At 35.5% G+C, this 21,025-nt stretch overlaps 1 protein-coding gene across 5 annotated transcripts in view; it reads left to right on the plus strand.

Moving 5' to 3' along the window:
* The window catches only part of AGTPBP1 (ATP/GTP binding carboxypeptidase 1), a 62,313-nt gene that overhangs the window by 18,702 nt on the left and 22,586 nt on the right, over nucleotides 1–21,025 (plus strand). For all 5 annotated transcript variants that reach the window (XR_008483268.1, XR_008483269.1, XM_054281155.1 and 2 more), the window contains exons 8-22: nucleotides 56–187; nucleotides 2,049–2,142; nucleotides 3,749–3,786; nucleotides 5,308–5,516; nucleotides 5,924–6,101; nucleotides 7,499–7,596; nucleotides 8,610–8,726; nucleotides 9,322–10,034; nucleotides 13,494–13,577; nucleotides 13,836–13,922; nucleotides 14,008–14,156; nucleotides 15,576–15,663; nucleotides 16,378–16,522; nucleotides 19,233–19,386; nucleotides 20,142–20,322. Coding sequence is in view for 3 of the 5 variants with exons in the window: in XM_054281155.1 (XP_054137130.1) it covers nucleotides 56–187; nucleotides 2,049–2,142; nucleotides 3,749–3,786; nucleotides 5,308–5,516; nucleotides 5,924–6,101; nucleotides 7,499–7,596; nucleotides 8,610–8,726; nucleotides 9,322–10,034; nucleotides 13,494–13,577; nucleotides 13,836–13,922; nucleotides 14,008–14,156; nucleotides 15,576–15,663; nucleotides 16,378–16,522; nucleotides 19,233–19,386; nucleotides 20,142–20,322 (2,467 nt within the window). In the remaining 2 variants the exon portion in view is untranslated. The remainder of the gene's footprint in view (nucleotides 1–55; nucleotides 188–2,048; nucleotides 2,143–3,748; nucleotides 3,787–5,307; nucleotides 5,517–5,923; nucleotides 6,102–7,498; nucleotides 7,597–8,609; nucleotides 8,727–9,321; nucleotides 10,035–13,493; nucleotides 13,578–13,835; nucleotides 13,923–14,007; nucleotides 14,157–15,575; nucleotides 15,664–16,377; nucleotides 16,523–19,232; nucleotides 19,387–20,141; nucleotides 20,323–21,025) is intronic.

Genomic DNA, 21,025 nt, shown 5'->3' on the forward strand with positions numbered 1-21,025 from the left:
TTTTTTTAACAATTTCAAAATCAGTGTGATTGGTCTTGTATTTCTCTGATGTCAGACAGGAAGATTGGCGTGAAAGCAAGAATAAATGGAGTCCTAAACATATCATTGAATTTAGTGAAGCATAATTTGCAGAACCACAGACTAGTATTGCCATGTCTTCAAGTATTAAGAGTTTATTCAACCAACTGTAAGTATTGCAGAAAGTTGTTTTCTTTCCTATGTAAATAAAGCTTTTTATCTAGATAAGGTTAAAATATCAACTTGGAGTGCTTGTTTAATGTTTGTTATTTAAGTTGTTTTTTCTGAGAATTTTGTCCTTGTATCCTCAAAATGCTTAAATTCTAGAAAGAAATATTTTTTTGATGAGTGCTATTGGGTGTGTGGAATTTTGAGCCATCTAATTTGCATAAGTGCTGATGTTTAAAGCTCTAAACCAAAGAAATGTTAGCGATTTGCTGGCAGAAGCACTTAGAGATACAAAATTACTCTATTATTCATTCTCATGTTTTTTATTTCTGATGTTATATTTATTTCTTTATTACTGATTTAAAACTTGGTTAACACAGAAAATATTTCAATGTATCCTAATTATTTCTTAATTTAACCTTTTCCTTACTCCTTTTGTTCAAGAACTCCACTCTCCACTATTGGACTAATATTCTTTCACAAAAGCCTAGTTGTTTTGGCAGGCAGTAGGAAATTGATGAAAATAGTGAGGTTCTTTCTGTATCTCTGCTGTCAGTTAGATGCTCTTAATTTTTTTCGTTTAAGCTTGAAATGGTTGTTAATCTTCTTATTTATGTGCAAGAAATTTAAAACATGGCCGTGTTCCCCCGCAGAGAACTGATTTGGTAATCTGTAAGATTATCGAATCAGGTCATTCACATGAGCAGCAATAATTCATAAAGCCTTAATATTTTCAAAACATGGAAGCTTTATTTCTGTTGAGCTGTCTGATTATGAGGTGAAACACTCCTAAAATGAAAAATCTAATGCAGATAGTTATGTTAATTACATTACTTACCTGAAAACTTGCTTCATCCTGAAGATGGGACTGAGTCTCTAATTTGAATTCTAAGATCAGTTCTGTTTTTCTGTATTTCTCACCCTTTATGAAAAGAAAAACTACTGTAATTTTTTGTAATTTGTAATTTTCTGATGAGTAGTAATTCTTCAAGTTTCTGTACAGTTACTTTCAGAGTAAGTCCTAACTTGACTTAGGTTCTGGTATGATGTTGCTGCTTATAGTGATAAAATTGCCACTTGGGTTCACGTAGTAAGTTCTACAGTGATAACAGTGTTTATTATATTGAAGGAAATTCTTAGCTGCTCTCTTCCTTGTTTGTTAGGAGAACATATTGCTAAACTCAGTCAAGAATGGAATTTCTGTGTCTGTGTCAGCAGTTTGTATTTTCAGTTGGCTGTTGTACTTCAGACATATACTTTAAGCACATATTTCTCTAACATGGGTCTTAGCATTATTTCTTTTCATTTGCTCCCATTCAAATGGATTACTTTTTTTTTTTTTTCCCCTGAGAACATGTATTCAGAGCCTGTAGTTCAGGAAAGCTATACCAATTGGCATTTTAAAATTTTGTAGCAGACTCTTGTATTTCAAATCCTGGTGAATATACTTGTTTGTCCAAATACTGAAGGGTCATAGTCATGTTTTATGGCAAATCACAGAACCTGAAATTTTGGAATACCTGCTGTTTCAGTAAACTCTGAATTTCTATAAAGAAAACTGCTTTTGTGTTGTATCTTAGTAACAAAGAAAGCAGAAGCCTGCATTGGAAGTAGTATGTGGTTTTATTTGTAAAGTAATAATTAAGTTTTCTTCTTTTCCAAGTTTTATCAGGACTGCGTCATCATGCTAATTATGTGTAGAGTGCCATCTGCTTGTCACTGTATGTCTTAAAGAACTGAAATGTCTAGCATTTTTTGTACTTCAAAATTAACTTATGTGAATTTTAGCTTTGAGTATATGGGTCTTTTTCTTTTGCCTTTCTTACTACATTGTGTTAAAATGGATTACTTTTAACTTCCAGCTGTAAATGCAGTATCTCTGGGAAAGAATGGAGTAGTAGAACTGATGTTTAAGATTATTGGCCCTTTTAGTAAAAGGAACACTAGCCTTATGAAGTAAGTAAGATTTCTTTAATAGACTATATGATAAAACCTTGTATGTTTTTTCAAAACTTACTTGTAAATGGAAAACAATATTGGAGAAATCAAATACAATTAATATTTGAAGATTAAAGTGAAGTATGATGGGAAGGAGTATCACAAATATGAGAAATTTTATTTTTTCCCAGTAGAGTAACACAAAATACTTGAATGTCTAGTTGCAGTACTGGTAAAATAATATGCATTATTTTTTATCTCTAATATTCCTGCATGGAAACTGTACAGTGGTTAACCCTAAATCACAACAAGTAGATCAAGACAATCCCATCATTTTTCAGTTTGTTTCTACAGCACTAAGCCTGACAGAGTTCAAGAGCGTTAGACAATGCTCTCAGGCACAGGATGTGACTCTTGGGAGTGGTGCTGTGCAGGGCCAGGAGTTGGACTTGATGATCCTTGTGTCCCTCTTCCAATACAGCTTATTCTATCACCTGCTTTGTGATTTTAGTGTGTCACTGTCCCTTTTGTTTGATAATAGACTTTTTTGCTATTTTTCTGCAAAGCAAGTAGACATCTGGATCAAGAACATAAAACATAGATTAGGAAGCCCCAGCAATTACTGTCTTCTGGGCTATTATGTTAAAAAATTGAAATTCACTGCGTAGGTGAAAGTGGTGACTTTAGATTCTCACTCAGGTGGTGGTTGTAGATTTTGAGCTTTTTTGCTTTGTTGGGTTTTTTAAATTTGGATTGGGTTTTTTGGGTGAACTAAGGGTTAAAAAGTAGCCAAGTGCATGTAACTGAAGATAATCCTTTCTTTATATACCTCCACCTTTTCAAAGTACATACCAGTGGAAAATTAAATTTTTCATCTGATTAGCAAAGTATTAATTTCATATCATGCATATTCTAATTTTGTAACAAAAAGAAATAGTGTTATGGGATCAAAATCTGGTGTTGGTGATCTCAGGAACAAGTCCTGTTCCTTTAAGGCTCAGCTAAAATTCTATATATGAACGTACTATTTTATGATGTGACTAATCATGATATCCTTGTTTGTGGTCTAACATCAGATGCATCAAATCTATCTTCTCAAAAAGATGAAAAATAAGTATATATGTTTTGTTGTTCCATGGTTGAATTGAGGGAACATCTTTGGGTACAAGAAAAATCTCATGCTGACCGTCTTGTGTTGTAGTACAGATTGATGGGCGTTGCTTCTCAGTATATTCATATACTGCCTGTGGGTATTGACCTAGGCTTTTCCAAAATAATGTCCAATACTTTGTGGAAGCACTTGTTCTGCTGCTAACAAAGACATGAGTTTAAGAGTATCACAGCCAGTGCGTGTTGGTCATAAACATTACGTTTTCAGTGTTTTTGCAAAAGCTGGAAGCTTGTATAGCTGTTGCATTGATAGTTTTACGTTTTGTCATAAGACTTCAAATACATGATCTTGTAGTAATATAAAAGTGAAGTCTGTGCTACAGTGCAACCAGGAAAACATGAAGTTAGACTCTTTATAAGTCTGTAAGCAGTAAATATTTTATATAGTTTTACAGTGTTATAGATTAAGCTTACTGGTTGGTTGCTGTTTTGACTTTTCTTGTTATGTTGACAGGGTTGCTTTAGACACACTTGCTGCATTGCTAAAATCAAGTAAGTGTTTGACTACAAGAAAATGTCTACTTGAGCTATAATGTGTGTGTGTGTATATATGGACACAGTAAAACTAAGCATTAAGTTGATAGCCAAAACAAAAATAAGGCTAGGAAACCTATAAATAAGTTTCATCTGCAGTTTCTGATGCTTTATTTATGTTGTATATACATGAATGTTTAATACTTGGTTAGTGTTTTGTCAGTTATGCAGCAGAAAGGCTGCACTGCTTCTGCAGAACTGATCTAGGTCCAAGGTGGACAGATATCTTTTTATATTCACTCACCTCAGCCATTCAGTGATAGATGTCTGTAGCTTAGCTCCTGTGCCTCTTTTTTACACATACATCTGGAAATATCTGTTGGATGCCTAGGGAAAATACAGGTATTCTTTAGTACCTTCCTGAATAATTAGGACTTGGGTCCCAATAACAAATCTGTCAGTGACACATGAAGTGCAACTAAAGGTAACAAAACCAATGGTGTGTTTCCAGACATGGACTGTCTCAACCAGCAGCAATCGATCCTCACAATGTCATCTCTGCCGATTTTGAACCAGCATTGTAACTAGCAAGGAGTTAAAAACTCATTTTCTCCAAATAGTTGTGTTAAAGTGACAGCATTCATAGTAGTTTTAGTGGAGTTGAATAAGAATTGAGACGTGATGAGATTGGCAGAAAACCATTTCACACAAATGGTGAGAAATTTCTGTACTGACTATCACAGAGTTTATTAATGTTTATTCAATGTGATACCTTTATCTTACACTTTGTGTATTTATGAATTTTGCAATTTCTCCTTGGGAAGCTAAGAAAAAGAAATATTTCCAAATTGTTGCCAGTATTCCATTCTGTAAATTGGCAATTAAACTTTAATATTGAGGAGGAAAATGAGGTGTTCAAAAGGTGTGTTTTAAAACAAGAGGTCTTGTTAATTTATTTAGGGATATCTTCTCCTTAGTGGTTGTAACTTGTAACTTCATATACTTTATATGATTAAATATTTTCATAACAACATTAGTCTACTAAATGTATATATTCCAGCTGTCATACTGATTAGCCAGTATTTGGAGTAGAATTATTTTCAGCTTATGAAATTTGAGTGATAGATGTAAAACTATATGGATTGCAAGCGAAAAAAAGTTTGTTTCAGGTCTTATATCTGGACAGTGTGTGTAGATAGTGATAGGTATGCTTGGTAGAAATATTTTTGATTTTTAATTTACTGGGTGGCGGCATCTTACAATTGTCTTTTAACTGTAATGCATGCCGTTCTTCTAGTGAACCATGAAAATTATTTGAAATGTTCCAAGAATGAGTTTTAGGCTAATTGGTCTTAATTTTCCAGTCATTTCTGTTTAGGTTGATGTAAAACTCTGCTAAGGGTGGCTAAAATACTACTCAAACTGAAACATTCAGTTACTTGGATAAAAAGAATAATTTAAACATTGAAAGTAAAATTTGAAAGTAATATCAAAGTCACTGGGCAATTTTAATTTTCTTTCTTACCTTTTTTTGCAAAGAAACAAATGCCAGGAGAGCAGTAGACAGAGGATATGTGCAGGCACTTCTAACCATTTATGTTGATTGGCACCGTCACGACAGTCGACACAGATTCATGCTGATACGTAAAGGAGTGTTACAGTGCATTAAAAGTATTACAAACATCAAACTGGGAAGAAAAGCATTTATTGATGCCAATGGGATGAAAATTCTTTACAACACTTCGCAGGTAAGTTTATCCTGATAGGGTTTTTCTGTTGTTGTTTTTGCCTTTTTGGCTATGACCTCAAGTTTGTCATATCTCTTTTATGAGATTGGTGGTCATTCCTGATTATGGGAATAAGGACTATATTCTGTACCCCACTGAAACATTGAAAGAGTATAGAATTAAATTTGTGTTTGCTGTCATTTTGCTGTGGCTATCTCTGGGAGGGGCGGTACAACTTAGTTTTAAAAAAGGGGGGGTAAAAATGCCTTTCTGTGGCAAAGTTTGGATTTTTAAAGAAGGTGAATTTGAGTTGGTAGAAGTTTTTCTGTCCTTTGAAGAAGACATGAACCAATTTTTTTGTAAATAATATATAAATGCAGTTTGACTTTCAGTTTGAGAAATACTTTTCTATATTTTCCTGTTAACAGGAGTGCCTTGCCGTAAGAACTCTTGATCCTCTCGTCAATACATCCAGCCTAATAATGAGAAAATGTTTTCCCAAAAATCGTCTTCCTTTACCAACTATTAAAAGTACTTTCCATTTCCAACTCCCAGTTATTCCTGCCAGTGGTCCTGTGGCTCAGCTGTACAATTTGCCTCCTGATGGTATGGTGATTTTGTAGTACTTTGTCTTTGAGTATGTCTAATTTGTTTTATGGAAAGTGGAATCAATTGCACTTATTTGTGTTCTCTGCTAAAAGGACTCTGAGACACTTCTCAATGAGCAAAGGGTCTGTGACTGTTGGTGTGGAGTACCAGTTTCTAATGTTAAGTTTAAAGTGATAGAAATTTTGTCCAGACACATGTGGTTATAAAATAAAAGAGGAAACAAGGACTAAAAGGTGTTCACCAAACTCTGAAGTGTAAAGAACAGGCTGTATTCAAACTTAAATGGTCTTTTCTTTCAACTCATGCAGCATATACATTCTTCTATGTGGAATGTGTTGTAGTGTACATCCTGTCTTACAGGAGCTTGTATACCTTCCTTTCTTTTTGTTACTTTGATAAGTTAGCATGTGACAAATTTAGATTAACTTTCGCCATTTGAAGCACTGCCTTTTGTATGCTATTGTGGTTATTCCTTCAATTGCATAAGAAAGTAGAGCTACTTTCTTGGACTGTTGCAGTCTCTTGGAAAACACTGTACTGCAAAGCATTTATATGGTTCTTTGTAGAAAATTGATTCATCCCATCGTGAACACCTTTCATTATTTTCAGGTAATTAATACATATTCTAATAAGGTATAGTATCCGACCCAGTAAGCAACGAATGAAGTTGTTGTCAGAAAGTTAATCTGAAATGAAGGGTCAAAGTCAGCTTATTAATATCTTTTATTCATGATATCTCCTGAAACAAAATGTACTTATAGTCTAAAAGTAAGCTATCCTATTGGGGTTCATGTGGGTCAGACTCCAGTAATTCAAAGATTGTTTATGTTTTGTCTTCAAAGTAGAAAATAGATTTAAAAGTGTGTTTCAAAATCCACAGAAATGAAATCTCTGCTTAATACAGTAGATTGTTTAGAAATGTCCTAGTTTACTAAAGTGAGGTAATGATATGGTTTTTAATAGGTTTTTTACCTGTTATAAAAAGAAGTGAAAAGCCTAAAGGAAATAGGATACATAGTGCTTTAAAAGGAAGAAGTTCTATATTAAAAGGGATGTGGAATGTTGCAGGGTGGGTAGAGGTCTGGGTTTGTTAAAAATATAATCTTTTATAGTCAGTATTGTAAAAGCAGTACTTGTAGTCATTCTGAGTACACTAAAAAATCAGCATAATTTGTAAACCTCTGAATGAGCCTTTTAATGACAACCAGCAAATTTTCTGCATGGAAAACACTATGTGAAAACTTAACTGCCCCAGCACTAGTTTACTAGTTGGTTTTCACATTTTTTTCAAGGAGTGAAAAAGAAAATAAACCCAGAACATCAAAAATCTTCTTTGAGCATGTATAGTTGGATTAAATGTATAATCTGCCTTTCAAAACCTTTTTGTATTGTAGTGGATGATGTAGTAGATGAAAGTGATGATAACGATGATGCTGAAACAGAATCAGAAATTGAAACTGAAATTGATGATGACAAGGACCAGCATTTTAAGGTTGGTAGAGACAAAATTAATAGGCAAAAGTCAGGTATAGTGATTTTTTTATTTAAGTTGCTTGAATCTGATGAATACGTGCATTTAAATGTTAGAAGCAGTTTGAGGAGGTTTTCAGGGCAATTTCTAAAATTAAAAATGCTTCAGAAACTTAAAAAAGGTGGGTGCTGCTTAAAAATATCTACCATTCTTGTTCAGGTTGCTTCAGGATTTTTGTCAAATTTGTTTGCTTCACACTTGATGTATCTGGAGTGCAGTGGAACAGAACCACAGACTCCTTTAGCAGTGTTGTCTTCCCAACTTAAACTTCTCTCAGCCTGCTTTTGTCACATAAGCTGGTCCACATGTAGGAGCTGCTCTAACCTTTTCCAGAATTCTGGACTGGGATTGACTGGATCAGTGTTTCAGCAAGGTAGCTGAAGTTCAACCAGCTGTAGAGGTAGACATCATACATCTAACTGTTGTACCACTTAGGGAAGATATTCTCGTGTTCTCTAGCTGCCATCTGGGACATGGATGAGTATTTGGTCAGAACTACCCTATTCTGTATTTTTATGTTATGGTAGTTAGGAGTTAATAGAATTGTCAGTCCATGAACTGGAAAAACATATTATATTCAAGGATCTCATGAGCCCTGATGGAGGGAGTGTCTTCCATAGAAGCAGTATTGCTTTGTCACTGCAATCGGATGAAATCTTCACATTCCAAGTTCTGTACTGGGAATATGCAGGAGATTTCATGTAAAATTTGATATCCGTGTATAATAAGTTTGGATGAAAGCAAGAAAATTGAGATGTTTGCAATATTGCTGTTGAAATGGAGGCTTAAGCATACTCATAATACTGAGCAGTCTAAATCTTCATGGTGAAGGCTGCAGTTCAGCTGCTTTTAAAATAGTGGTATTTTATCTTTTAAAGCATGGCTGTCAAGAGTAAAGGTGAATGTTTCAGATTAATGTTGTAGAACATCATTAATTTTGGATGCAAGATTAATTTGTTCTGGTGATCTTTCAGAATGATGATATTGAGACTGATATTAATAAACTGAAACCTAGACAGGAACTGGGAAGATCTATAGAAGAACTGAAAATGTATGAGCAATTTTTCCCAGAACTTTCAGAAAACTTTCAGGTAAAGTATATTTTTCCCAGGACATTTCTGGCCATGTCAGGTTGACTCTGGAATACACTTTGATGTTCTTTTTTGGGTGGGTAGTTCTTCTAGGCAAGAATCAGGGGTCTGCAGTTCTGGACCTACATATGGGAGTACTTTATTGTAGGTTATTTAGTTAGGTGTTATGGTTGCTTCAGTCTTACTGAGAAGGGGGAACTTTGGGTAGCCGTAAAAGAAAACTGTTTTCTTTCTGATGACTGATTATTGTATACAGCAGAAAGGAAAATAGAGAAGAAGGATGTGAGATTTCTGAGAGTGCTTAATTGTATTAGACATCTCCTCAAATGCTGTACACCTACTTAAAATAAGTAGTTAAAATATCCAGGCAATTGCATTGACTTTATACTTTGTTTTTAATGAGCTGCTTGTTATTGCTTTAAAGCCTTTTTGTAAAAGACAAACTTCATTGCTCCTATGCCTTATAACAGCTGTCACCTTTTAATTACCTTTAAAACAAGGAAAGACAAGTGTTTCTAATATACATGAAACTTGAGAACTGTTTACTTTTTTTGTTAATAATTTTTAAATTATTTTTTCACCTTTGTTTTTTAAGGAATGGGACTTAGTTTCCAAGGAACCAAAGCCTTTTGTACCTGATGCAAATTTGAGTGGACCTATTGTTGTTCCTACAGCCAGTGAGGAGCACTCTGCTGTAGCAAACCCATCAACAAAAGGAGTTGCTTTAAAGGAGTGCAGTCCTTTATTGACAGAGGAATGCAATAGAAGGCCAGTGTTTCTGGAGCTACCAAAGAAAGATTACACGAAAGGCGGTAGTTTACATCAGCAAAATGATCAGAGAAACATGCTTCCATCATCCCAGTGTCTAAGCCAAGAAATTGTGAAAGGCTTGGACAGAATCAGTCTCCAGAACAGTGCAAAAAATGATCAATATTCTGGTACAGGGTGTGTAATAGAGAAGGAAAACAAAGCTGGCATTACCACACTTGCTTCTAGTAAACCTTGTGAGCACGTTTCACCCTGTGGAGGTAGTCTCTTTGAAGGGTCATCTGTCCAGCTGGGAAAACTCTGCTGCACTGGAGTGGATTCAGAGGAGGAGGAGGATTCCAGATCTAGTTCATCAGGAGAACATGCCACGCTTCAAGTTTCTGATGTATCGGCAGTTCATGACTGTGATCTTTATCTTGAAATGGTGAAGAACACAAAATCTATTCCGGAATACTCAGAAGTGGCCTATCCAGATTATTTTGGACATATTCCACCCCCATTTAAGGAACCTATTCTGGAAAGGCGATATGGAGTGCAGAGGTGAGTTACCAGAGTTACCAAACACTTAGAAACAGTGTTTAGGATGAGATTAACCAGATGATCTCCAGAGGTCGCACCCAGCCCTAGCTATGGCCGTGATTAACAATCAATGTTGCACTGTTTCCTTGGGCATCTAAAACTGTTTCCAGTGAAAAGCAGTTTGAAGGTAGGTGAGTATGCGTTGATCAGCGCAGAGCCATAAAGAGGAACACAGTCTGGTTCTGTAATTGCTAATTCTGGAATTCAATTTCTAAATATGAAATTCAGTTTATATTTTCCCTTTCTGCCTTCCCCTCATTTCCCATGTGAATCTTGCAGTTTGCAAAATAACAAGCCAACCTACAAAACCCACCAGAAACCAAACTAAAAAATCCTCACCTGAGTGCTTCTTTCAGGTCTTAGCAAAGATAAGGCAGTTAATAACTGAAAAGATTCTTCACCTCTTTTCTCTGCTGAACTAAAAATCTGTCTTTCAGGTAAACATAGTGGAAATAGTTAAAAAATTAATACATTAAAGTATTTTGCTTTAGTGTTCGTAGTATAAGGGAATTTAGACTTAACAAATGCAGAAGATCCACTTTGAGTTAGGTCCTGCAAAATGACATACAACAAAAACATATCAACACACCCTTTTATTTTCTTCACTGAGAGATAATAGAAGATGATGAAGAGTGATGATATTTTTCAGAATGATTTGCAAAAGTGCTATGAAAAGCTAGGTAATATTACATAGTGAGTTACTGTAAAGACATGTGAGTACACTAGCAGAACATGTAGAGCTATGAGACCTTGCCACTTGCCTAAAAAATTATGGGACTGAGTGCCTTCACCTTTATACTCATAACTATAACCAACTTCATGAGTTTCTTTGTATTTATATTTAGATATTAAAATGATGAAGAGATTAAGTGTCCTTAGCTGGTTGAATGAAAGTCCTTCAGCTGTTTCACACAAGTAACAAAAAAGTGATCTTTGTAGTGGAATGACAAGTTCTGGAACACTAATGGCAAAATGAACATATTATTCAGTGTTGAAGGAGGAGAATCTGCCCTAGCAGATTATTTATTGGCTAGATTCAGCTGATTTAGAAGGGAGATAGTCTTGAGTCAGGAATCACCTAAGAACTGCATTTAAACAAATCGTGCAAATCCTTATGTATGTTTTTGTAGTAATTAATAATTCTGAATTTCCCTGAATAAAAAAATTGAGTGAAGTCAGATACAATTTGTCTCATTGTTAGATATATAACAACTGGAAAAATAAACCTTGTACGATTGTATGCAAGGGTGATTTCTAGATCATGAAGATAATTTTAAGGTATATTTTGACATGAAATTTTCTATTTTTGTTGTATTTTTTATGTTGAAAGTAACTTTTTGAGTTGTTGTGGGAACAAGAATGAAATACCAGGTAATATGGCTAAATTTGAATCAAAAATCATGCAACACTTTTTTAAGGAAAACTGTTTTAAGAATTCCATTTTCTACAAACAATTCAATCTTGTTACTGCAACATAAAAATCTTCTGATAACTTGTTTAAAAATCTTCTGATAACTTGTATAATCTTTTCATGCTTTCATAGTTTATAGCAGATTGTAAAAATTGTTTGGTAAGGGATATGGAAAAGCTTTTAAGTCTTACAAAGGTGTGTCCTAACTCTTGATAGTCAGTGTGATTTATGTTCTTTGTCCTGTAAGCACTTAGTTACTGCTCATTGGGTACGTCTTACTTAGAAAATAAATAGTTGTTTTAATCCATCCAAGTAATTTGAGAAAATGTTGTGTGGGGTCTAAGGTGTGACCTAATGGATTTTCTTCTTATTTTTATTAGAGCAATGTAAGATTTAGGGCTTTTTTTACTCTTGCAATGTGCCAGGAGATTAAATGTTTTTGAATTTGTGCTTTGGAGTGCTTTTTCTTTCTCTTTTAAATTTAGTAGCATGTAATTATCACCAAATATCTCACCAATATATTACTGTTAGGATAAATTCTATTGATTGTAGTTGAAGTGTTTTATACTACTCTGTCTTTTAGGAAGAAAATTATTATATAGTAAAATACCCTATAAATTTGGGCATTTCTATTCCTTAAAAATTTAGTTGGGTTGGGGTTTTTTTTCCATACATTTTAGTGTTTTCTAATCAGCAGGATTCTCAAAGGAGTAGTCTCTAAGCACAGGGCTCACATCAACAGTGTTGGTTCTAGATTTCTTTTTCCTTGAATTTTCTTTAAATAGTTTATCTTCATTTTTTGGAATGTGAAAATGTCTGCTACTACTTCTCATTCTCATGAGCATCTTGAATACATTCTCATGAGCATCTTCTTTGCTTTCATCTACACTGGTAATTATAATGGTATTTAAATGATGTTATTATTTATAAAATACTTACTATGGATTTTCATTGATGGATTTTGTCTTGGCAAAACTCCTGTGATTTTAGGAAGTGTTAGGGCATTTTAGAGCTGAGGCATGCCAAGATCAAATGAGTTTTCTAAGATCAAGTGTAAGGTCAAAAATCTGTGAATCTGTCCTGAGCTGAACCTATTCAGGTGGATTCTGGTGAGTCAGCCTTGTCACAATATTGTCAGATGAACTTGAACTTGTGACTACTTTTCTTTTTCAATTTAATAAGTTAATTTCAATTTAATACAATGTGCTAGAGTTGTGCATTTACCTTCTGTTTCTCATTTGTTAAGAGAATTTATTTTAATTCAATTGAGAATTTCCAGCCTGAATGTACTTTACCATTCTGTTTCTATATTCTTCATTGTTAATCTACCTCCTTTTCTTCTTATTGCAGGTGCTGTGCAAGCTTTTCCACACAGCTCTGCCACTATTTTTCATGCTTGAACTGCAGCACATTGTTACTTTTCCAAGCCAGGACCTAGATACTGCCAGTCGTGCAATGGTTTTATGATCTGGATAAGCACACACCTCATATTTGGCTGGCATCACCAAATTCTTTCTTGTTTGTTACGTAGTCGATAAATGAACTTAGATCTCCAGAGGTGAAAAGTTAGCTCACTAACACACTCACTGTACAAGCTACTCCCTAAAACTCTTTAATTTTGGTTATGGTAGGATTCATTTAAGTTACTAATGTTATCAAGTGTTGTCATGTGTTAAAGCATTAACATAAGTAATGTTTGAGTAATTTCTGCTTCTATTATAAAGTATGGAACTGCAATTTTTCCTTCAGATAAAACCAAGTGAGTTGTGTGAATGAAAACTTGGGTCCCTCAGATACAAATACGGGATTCAGGCAGCTCTGAATGCAGGTGTTTAAACTTAAGTACACCTTGACTATGCGCGTATAAATGGCAGTGAAGCTGAGGTCTGTCTGAACTGTACCCTGTCTTCATGTCAATTCCATTAGTTTTCCTGTATGAGGCAATTCCTCTTTTGTGATTGGAAACAGTAAATGACAATTTAAGTGAGAACTCTGCTTTTCTTTTTTAGGACAAAAATCTGTCAAGATATTGAAAGGCTGATTCATCAAAATGACATTATAGATAAAGTTGTGTATGACCTTGATAATTCGAGGTAAGTTTCTACCTTTCTGTAAACAATATTGAAGTAATACTCTAATACTCCAGTTCTACTTTCTCTGTGATGTGACTCGTAATATTTACAGCAGATTTTGTACAAAGTTTGATCTGACATAACAGTGCTTTTGCTATCTGGGCTGTATTTGGAGGAAGGATCAAAATAGTTTCTGAATTGACAAGTGAGGACTAAAATAAAGCTATTTGGTTTAGCTAAGTTTGTTTTACTCATTTTGGTCTCTTTTTCTACTCATAGCTTTTCTGTACCAGAGGAGGCAGATGTTCTGAAGTTTAATTCCAAGTTTGAATCTGGAAACCTGCGCAAAGTTATTCAGATCAGAAAGTAAGATCTTTCAACTCTTGTTTTCATGGTTTAGGCATTTTGTTTCTGCTTTTTATGGTCATTGATCTTTTTTGCTAATTTTCAGAAATGAATATGATCTAATTCTGAACTCAGATATAAACAGCAATCATTATCATCAGTGGTTCTACTTTGAAGTTAGTGGAATGAAAACTGGCGTTGGTTACCGGTTTAACATCATCAACTGTGAAAAGTCAAACAGTCAGTTCAACTATGGTAAGATATGTTTCCCATTCTTTGAGAAGAAATATAAAAAAAAATACCTATGGCTGAGTTACCTCAGCTGTTTCCTTTCCTCCTCCACAGGATTAGCAGTATTCATGTTGCCAGTTTAAATTCTTTATTTTAATAGTATTGCTAGAAAATGTTTTGATAGCTGTGGTTAAAAAGAAGAAATGCATCTTAAACCAAGGGCTGTCAGCTTTTTAAATAAAGTTGTAAGTGAGGCAGAAGCAGAAGAAATTTACTGGGAGCTGCAACTACAATTGTCTTAGGACCATTGTGCAGGGGAGGACAGCAACAAAGCCTGTTGATTCACTCACATCAAGAAGAACAACAGTTGTCATCCTTAATCCATTTCTGCATAGGGGTAGATGTGAACATAAGGGGAGTTTCCAAAACAGTCTTGTCTTATTGATGGTAAGGAAAAGTAAATCTACTTTGAAATACTGGGGTTCTTAAATGAACATCACTGTCTCTATTAAGTAGTGTTTGCAGTGTGTGCCTCATTCAAACGTTTACAAATTGCTGAAAATACCTTTCTTCCTCTTGTCTGGGAGTGTGTATGTCACTCAGCTTAAAACTGTTTTTTCCTGATATATATTCTGAAATTTGTCCTTTAAGAAGGAAGAAATTTCTCCTCCCACCTTGAGCTTCAAAATTATGTTACCAAATAATACTGTATTCTCCTTTGTTGTACACTTTCCTCCACACTGATAAAGTCACAGAACACTAGGTAGTTTGACCAGTAATAAGATGGTATTAAGTTACTTACTAATCCTTATCAGTCAGGTTAGTTTTTTTTTTATGTTGTGCATACTTAATAATTTCTTTTGATTTTTTAATACACTGATTGAATCAGTCAGTGTGGTTGGCCAATAATTAGATTATAAATAAATTATACTCAATTAGTATGTATTTTTTCTCCTCTAACTTCATATTAAGTATTCAATGTAAGTATACTATCAAAAAATAGACTTTAAAGAGTTACTTGTTAAAAAAATTGTCCTGAAATATCAGTTATTTTTAAGTATTTACATGAATAATTGATAGCATCAATTTTTTTTTTGTGTACTCTGTGATGCCTTGTCATAGTGTGAGTTGGATGGAGTGGAACTGAACACTGCTTGTAATCCACCTTTCATGCAAACCTCAGCTTTCATTTAATCATTCAATTTTGGTCTTCAACAAGTCTTGCTCTTTTCTTTAGTTGTTATTTTCTGAAAATCAGCAATCTTTTGTCATCTGGTTTAAAAAGCACACAGTACAATACCCAGACATTAATGAAAATACACTCAGATAGTGAGTGAATAAGTAATTTGTGGACTTGTGTGTAAGTGGTGATGTCAGTAAGTTTCTGCTAATAAGTTTCTGTTTAATGGTAAGGATTAAAGTGAGATGCATTTCTTCTTTCAGGTATGCAGCCCCTCATGTATTCTGTTCAGGAAGCACTGCGTTGTCGACCGTGTTGGACTCGTGTTGGGACAGATATTTGTTACTACAAGTAAGTACACACACAGGCCAAACATACAGCAAATCTTCCACTGAAGATTAACATGAGGTACAGTTTTTGAGCAGAAGTTCTTTTTTGTGCATTTAATAGTTCTGTTACTCTGTTGTGAAAAGGGGTTTTTTTCTGAGTCACTACAGAGAGTAATATGTGTGATAGAAATATACAAGGTCTCATTTTGTAAGCACACCACTTATATTTAAGCTGTTAATATTTTATACTTTTCTTAGAAATTGGACACTGTTTCTGGGAAGCTTTTAAGGGAATGTATAGATGTATGCTTACTTGAAATCCTATTAGTAACTTCCAGTAATGCTGGTCTCATAGTCCTTGTGATGAGCCTTCTGTAATTTGTGGTGGAATTATTGTAGAGGAGTTCTAAAACACAGGATCAGATGGTGCAGCATATCAATATGTAATCCTTCTTGGTTGGTAGCTCTTTGCTTGCTTACTTTTCCTGATTTTTGTGTTTTATTTTGTTGCTTGTTTTTGTTTGCTCACCTTTTATCAATGTAAATGAATGTGTGTATCACTGTTATAATAAAGTATCTTTAAAGCTGGTGGGAACCTGTATTTAACCTGTATGTACATAGGAGAGAAATGCAGTCACTGAAAGTCCTTCTGACTCTTAGAATGTGTGTTCAGAAGAATAAATAGTATGAAAAAGAATTACTCTAATGTGTGTATTACCTTCATTTTTTGATTTAGGAATCACTTTTCAAGAAGCTCAATTGCTGCTGGGGGCCAGAAAGGAAAATCCTATTACACAATTACATTCACTGTGACTTTCCAACACAAAGAAGATGTGTGCTACTTTGCTTACCATTATCCATATACATACTCAACTTTAAAGGTGAGAAGCTGTATCTATTACATAAATGAATACTTATAATATTAGTGTAATATATCGCATTAGTGACTGAATTAATTTAGTTTCTTTTTTTTTTTGAAGTTCAAAATGCTCCTTTCAAGGGAGAATTTTCATAATATTAGTATTTAGATTGACAAAATGTATAGGTTGTTCTTATGAACAGTCCCAGGAAAAATAAAATTGATGCTTACAGGCCTAATGGGTTTCCTGGGTATCAAAAGATGATTATGTGACTGGAGCATCTCTCTTATGAAGAAAGACCTTGAGCAGAGATGACTGAGAGGGAACCTCTGGAAGTATCTGAAGCGGGGTTGTCAAGAGGATGGAGCCAGGCTCTCCTTGGTGGTGCTAATAACTGGGACCAGAGGGAACTGGCACACACTGATGCACAGGAAGTTCCACCTGAACATGGGAAGGAATTTCACTACTGTGCAGGCGACCAAGCCCTGGAACGGATTGCAAGGAGAGTTTGGGGAATCTCCATCCCTGGGGAGTTCAAGGGATTGTCTGGGCACAATCCTGTGCAATGTGGTATAAGATGGCCCTGGCCCTGCTTAAAACAGGGAGGTTGGACCAGATGGCCCACTCTCATCCCTTTCAACCTTATGCTTTCTTTGATTCAGTAATAATTGACTGGAAACCATGCTAATTTGATGGAATATTTGTGTTAAATGACTTCTATCCTGCTGTTCTACGTATACTTTTTGATAACTAAAGCTGCTGTAACTAAGATAATTAGAGATCTTTTTAGATGTATGAATTGCCTAAATAAGTCTTCTGAGCCTTTTAATACTAAGCAAAATTCATTTGGCTAGAATGTCTCTTGTTTTCCTCTGTTACAGCAATAAAAGCAAAGCAGAGGATTCAGTGGGCAGTCTTTAAATGCAGCTTTAAATGCAGCTTTTCACTTTTAAACTATGCCAGCTTTTGAAAGAGGTACCTGTTAAGAGCTGTCATAAGAAACTGCTGCTTCCAGCAGCTCCTGGTCCTGGAGGTTCCTCCTGCCCAACTGGTGGAGGCCAACCAAGGTATCTGAGGTCTCTGTCCCAGGCTGATGGACATGGCTCCTGCTTTCCTGTTTGCTTATATATTCACTAGCAAGTCTGAGTGTGTATCCCAGGGAGAGAAAGAGACTTATGCACACATACTTGTGCATGCCTACTCCTGCTGGGCAGGGCTGGCTGCACGGACTGGCACAGACAAGGCGCACCCCTGTGTAACACTACAGTGATTTGCACAGCAGGTACAGACACCCCATCCTCCTCTGCAGTTGGTGTGGATTGCTGTTCACTAGAAAAAGTACAAGCTGGCCCACTCTCTAGAATTAGAAATGTGTTTGTGGAGCACTGGCATGGCCCGTCTGTGCCATAGCTCTGCCTCAGTCCCAGGTGTCTTTTACCTGCTGTGCAGGCCTCCAGTTTGCAGTCTAGTCCAGCCTGATGCTCACTAGCAAACAGATGCTTGCACTTGCACACTCATCTCAGAGACATTCTGCACTTGTGGCCCTGCCCAGATGCCAGCGTGGACTGTCTGCCTGCTAGATGCCCCTCCCTTGACTGGGGCCTATACTGTCTGGGTAGTTTACCTTGAAGTTTACTAGCAAGTTTCTCATGTGCCGCCACATACGCTGGCTACAGGGAAAATGTGTATGCTTCCCCCCCACCCAATCCCTAGCAGCTGTTACCAGGCACATGGTCGTGTAACCCATTTTCCTGCTTCAGGTGTTGTCACTGAGAAACTCAACACTAATTGTCCCATCAGATGTGTTTTGATGGACACACTGTCCTTGCCTCCTCAGTGGTTGGATACCAGCACCTTTACCCATTGCAGTTACTGGCAGTGAGACATCCCCTTGCTTCTTTGCTGACACCACTGAGTGAAGAGCGCTTACAGCTCCAGCTGCTGGAGTCTGCTTTGATTCCAGCAGTAGCTGGGACCTGGGACACATAGCCTGTGGTACCCACAGAGATGCTCCCAAGAGGTTGGTTTCTCCAGCTACTGCTGCTGAGACCCTTGTGCATTCCAGCTGTTGACCCCAAATTGACTTACACCTGTCCTTTTAGTTGCACTAGTCCACATAGCGCTTGGATGCACAGGGAAGAGAGTAAGGCTGCGCAGAGATGGCTAAGGGCACACTGTAGGAATCAGGTGCTTGAGTTTTGTATGGTACCACACCCCCCTCTTGAATGCCCCAAATTACCCCATTCTGCTTGTTTATCAGGCGACTCTCTCCAAGTCATTGCCTGTAGGTTCTTAATGACCTGTTCAAAGAGAGACTGGTGACTTTGGTCTTTGCTATGGTTTCCATTACATCTCAGCTCTCTGTTCCCATGTGTTGATTCTTCCTTTACTTATTGCCTCTTTTTGCAGCAAAAAGGTCCCTGATCAGATAACCTTAATGAAGCAGAGGTTCTTACCTTCCATATACCTTTATAATACCGTCTGTGTACAATAATTTACCCTCTTTTCCTTCCTCTTTCTCAAAGCAGTTGGAAAACCAGACTCTGTAAAGGGAAGTATTCAATCAGTCAGAGATGTAGAAAATGGTATTTCATGGTCAAAATTATCCTGGAAACTTGTATATTGTTTAGAACATCGAAAAGAAAGATCTGTTAAATAGTACCTTTGAAATACTCTGTCATATGTGACTGCAAAGAATTTGAAGTATTTTTTCATTATTTTTGGTACGAAGATGCATCTTAGGAAGCTGGAATCTATGCACAACCCTCAACAGATATATTTTCGTCATGATGTTCTCTGTAAGACCCTGGCTGGCAACAGCTGTCCATTAGTCACTATTACAGCCATGCCAGAGTCCAATTACTATGAACATATCTATCAGTTCAGTAAGTATAACTCTTCTTTCTTATCAACTGAAAATAACGTAAAACTAGGTATTTGTAGAAAAAAAGTTTGTCTTAACCACTACGCAGTGTAAAAATAGCAATGTAAAATAAGGTTAATAAATTTCATGAAGCTGAGAGGCATCAGCATTCAGGATTTGTTTTGTATTTATTAATACTTACTTGTGGTAGTGAAATAAAGAAATAAATATCTGTAAGAGTATATATAGTGTATATATATGTAAGAGTATATATTAATGTATTTTAAATTTTTGCTGCTAGGTTTGTACATTCCATTTTGCAGGCAGCACTTCTTGGAAGAGAATACTGGACAAGTAACTTTTTTCTTAAAATGCTGAGGTTTTTAGCTTGTCAAAAAAGTCTTTCATAAAGCTAATATCTAGCTATTGTGATTTGAAGTGAGCTTTTGCCATTTCCTGATTTGTTTGTCCACCTCAGTGTTTTTCTTGGCTATTGGGAAAAAAGTAATGAAAGTTGAATCATAACTGCCAGCTCAAATTAGTTGTGTAATTGTCGGATCAAATTTAAAGCTCCATTGCAATAGTTTTGTAATTAGCAGTCCTTTCAAAAATGTTGTGGCAAGCTGTATCAATACCCAATAATACTCAGTAACACTCAACTTACAAATGTTTTTTGTGTTGTTATAAATGCAGTGGGCTATTGGCTCTTTTTCTAATCAATGAACTGTTTACTTAGCTTAAATAATATTTTGCAATTTCTGTGGATATCTCTTTTAGGGAATCGTCCTTATATATTCCTATCTGCTCGTGTGCATCCTGGAGAGACTAATGCAAGCTGGGTTATGAAGGGAACACTGGAATACCTTATGAGCAATAGTCCAAATGCACAGTCTTTACGGGAATCTTATATTTTCAAAATTATTCCCATGCTCAATCCAGATGGTGTCATCAATGGAAAGTAAGCATATATTTAATCACAAATATTTAACCTGTACTCTAATTCTTTACATCAATATTTAAAAAGAAATAGTCTTAAACCGATCCTGCAAAAGTGCAAATGCAATATTTAATGTGATAAAAAAGCAACATTTGCAATATGGCTAGGATTTTTGGCTTCTTAAAAGGCAGTTACATTCCTTGACAAATTTCAGTTTTACAAAAATATTTCCAGTTGTTCATGGATGATAATCATTCCTATGCAATTTGACATGAAATTTTAATTGTCTCTCTGTCTTGGATTTCTGTAGGAGTTTTATGAGATCAGACCTGCATTTGGAAAAAGCTAAACAAGTTCATGGTGTACATAAAAAAAGGAAGTGCCTTATATTTAAGGAAGTCTTTTACATAATTTTTTTTAAAAGCTGGGAAGTTAATAGGTGTACAAGAGAGAGGGTAATAGAGTATCCTGGTTTGATTGAAGTTATTAATAGTAGTTATTTCAACACTTTTCTCAATAAATATAAGGGGTATTTCAGAACTTGTTGAAACTGCTATGAGTAAACATTGAGCAGTTTACATTTACTTGGTTGCAGGAAATTTTGCTATGGTGAAATACAGTTTCCATTCTACTATAGGTACTATTTTAAAAGGTTTTGTGAACAAAATAATAAAAGTATAACTAATAATAGATTTCAGTAGAACCTTGTCTTTATATATGTGAA

The sequence above is a fragment of the Melozone crissalis genome, unplaced genomic scaffold, assembly GCF_028551555.1.
Source record: "Melozone crissalis strain CALT ecotype California unplaced genomic scaffold, PUWL_Pcris_2 ptg000005l_1, whole genome shotgun sequence".
Taxonomy (NCBI): Eukaryota; Metazoa; Chordata; class Aves; order Passeriformes; family Passerellidae; genus Melozone; species Melozone crissalis.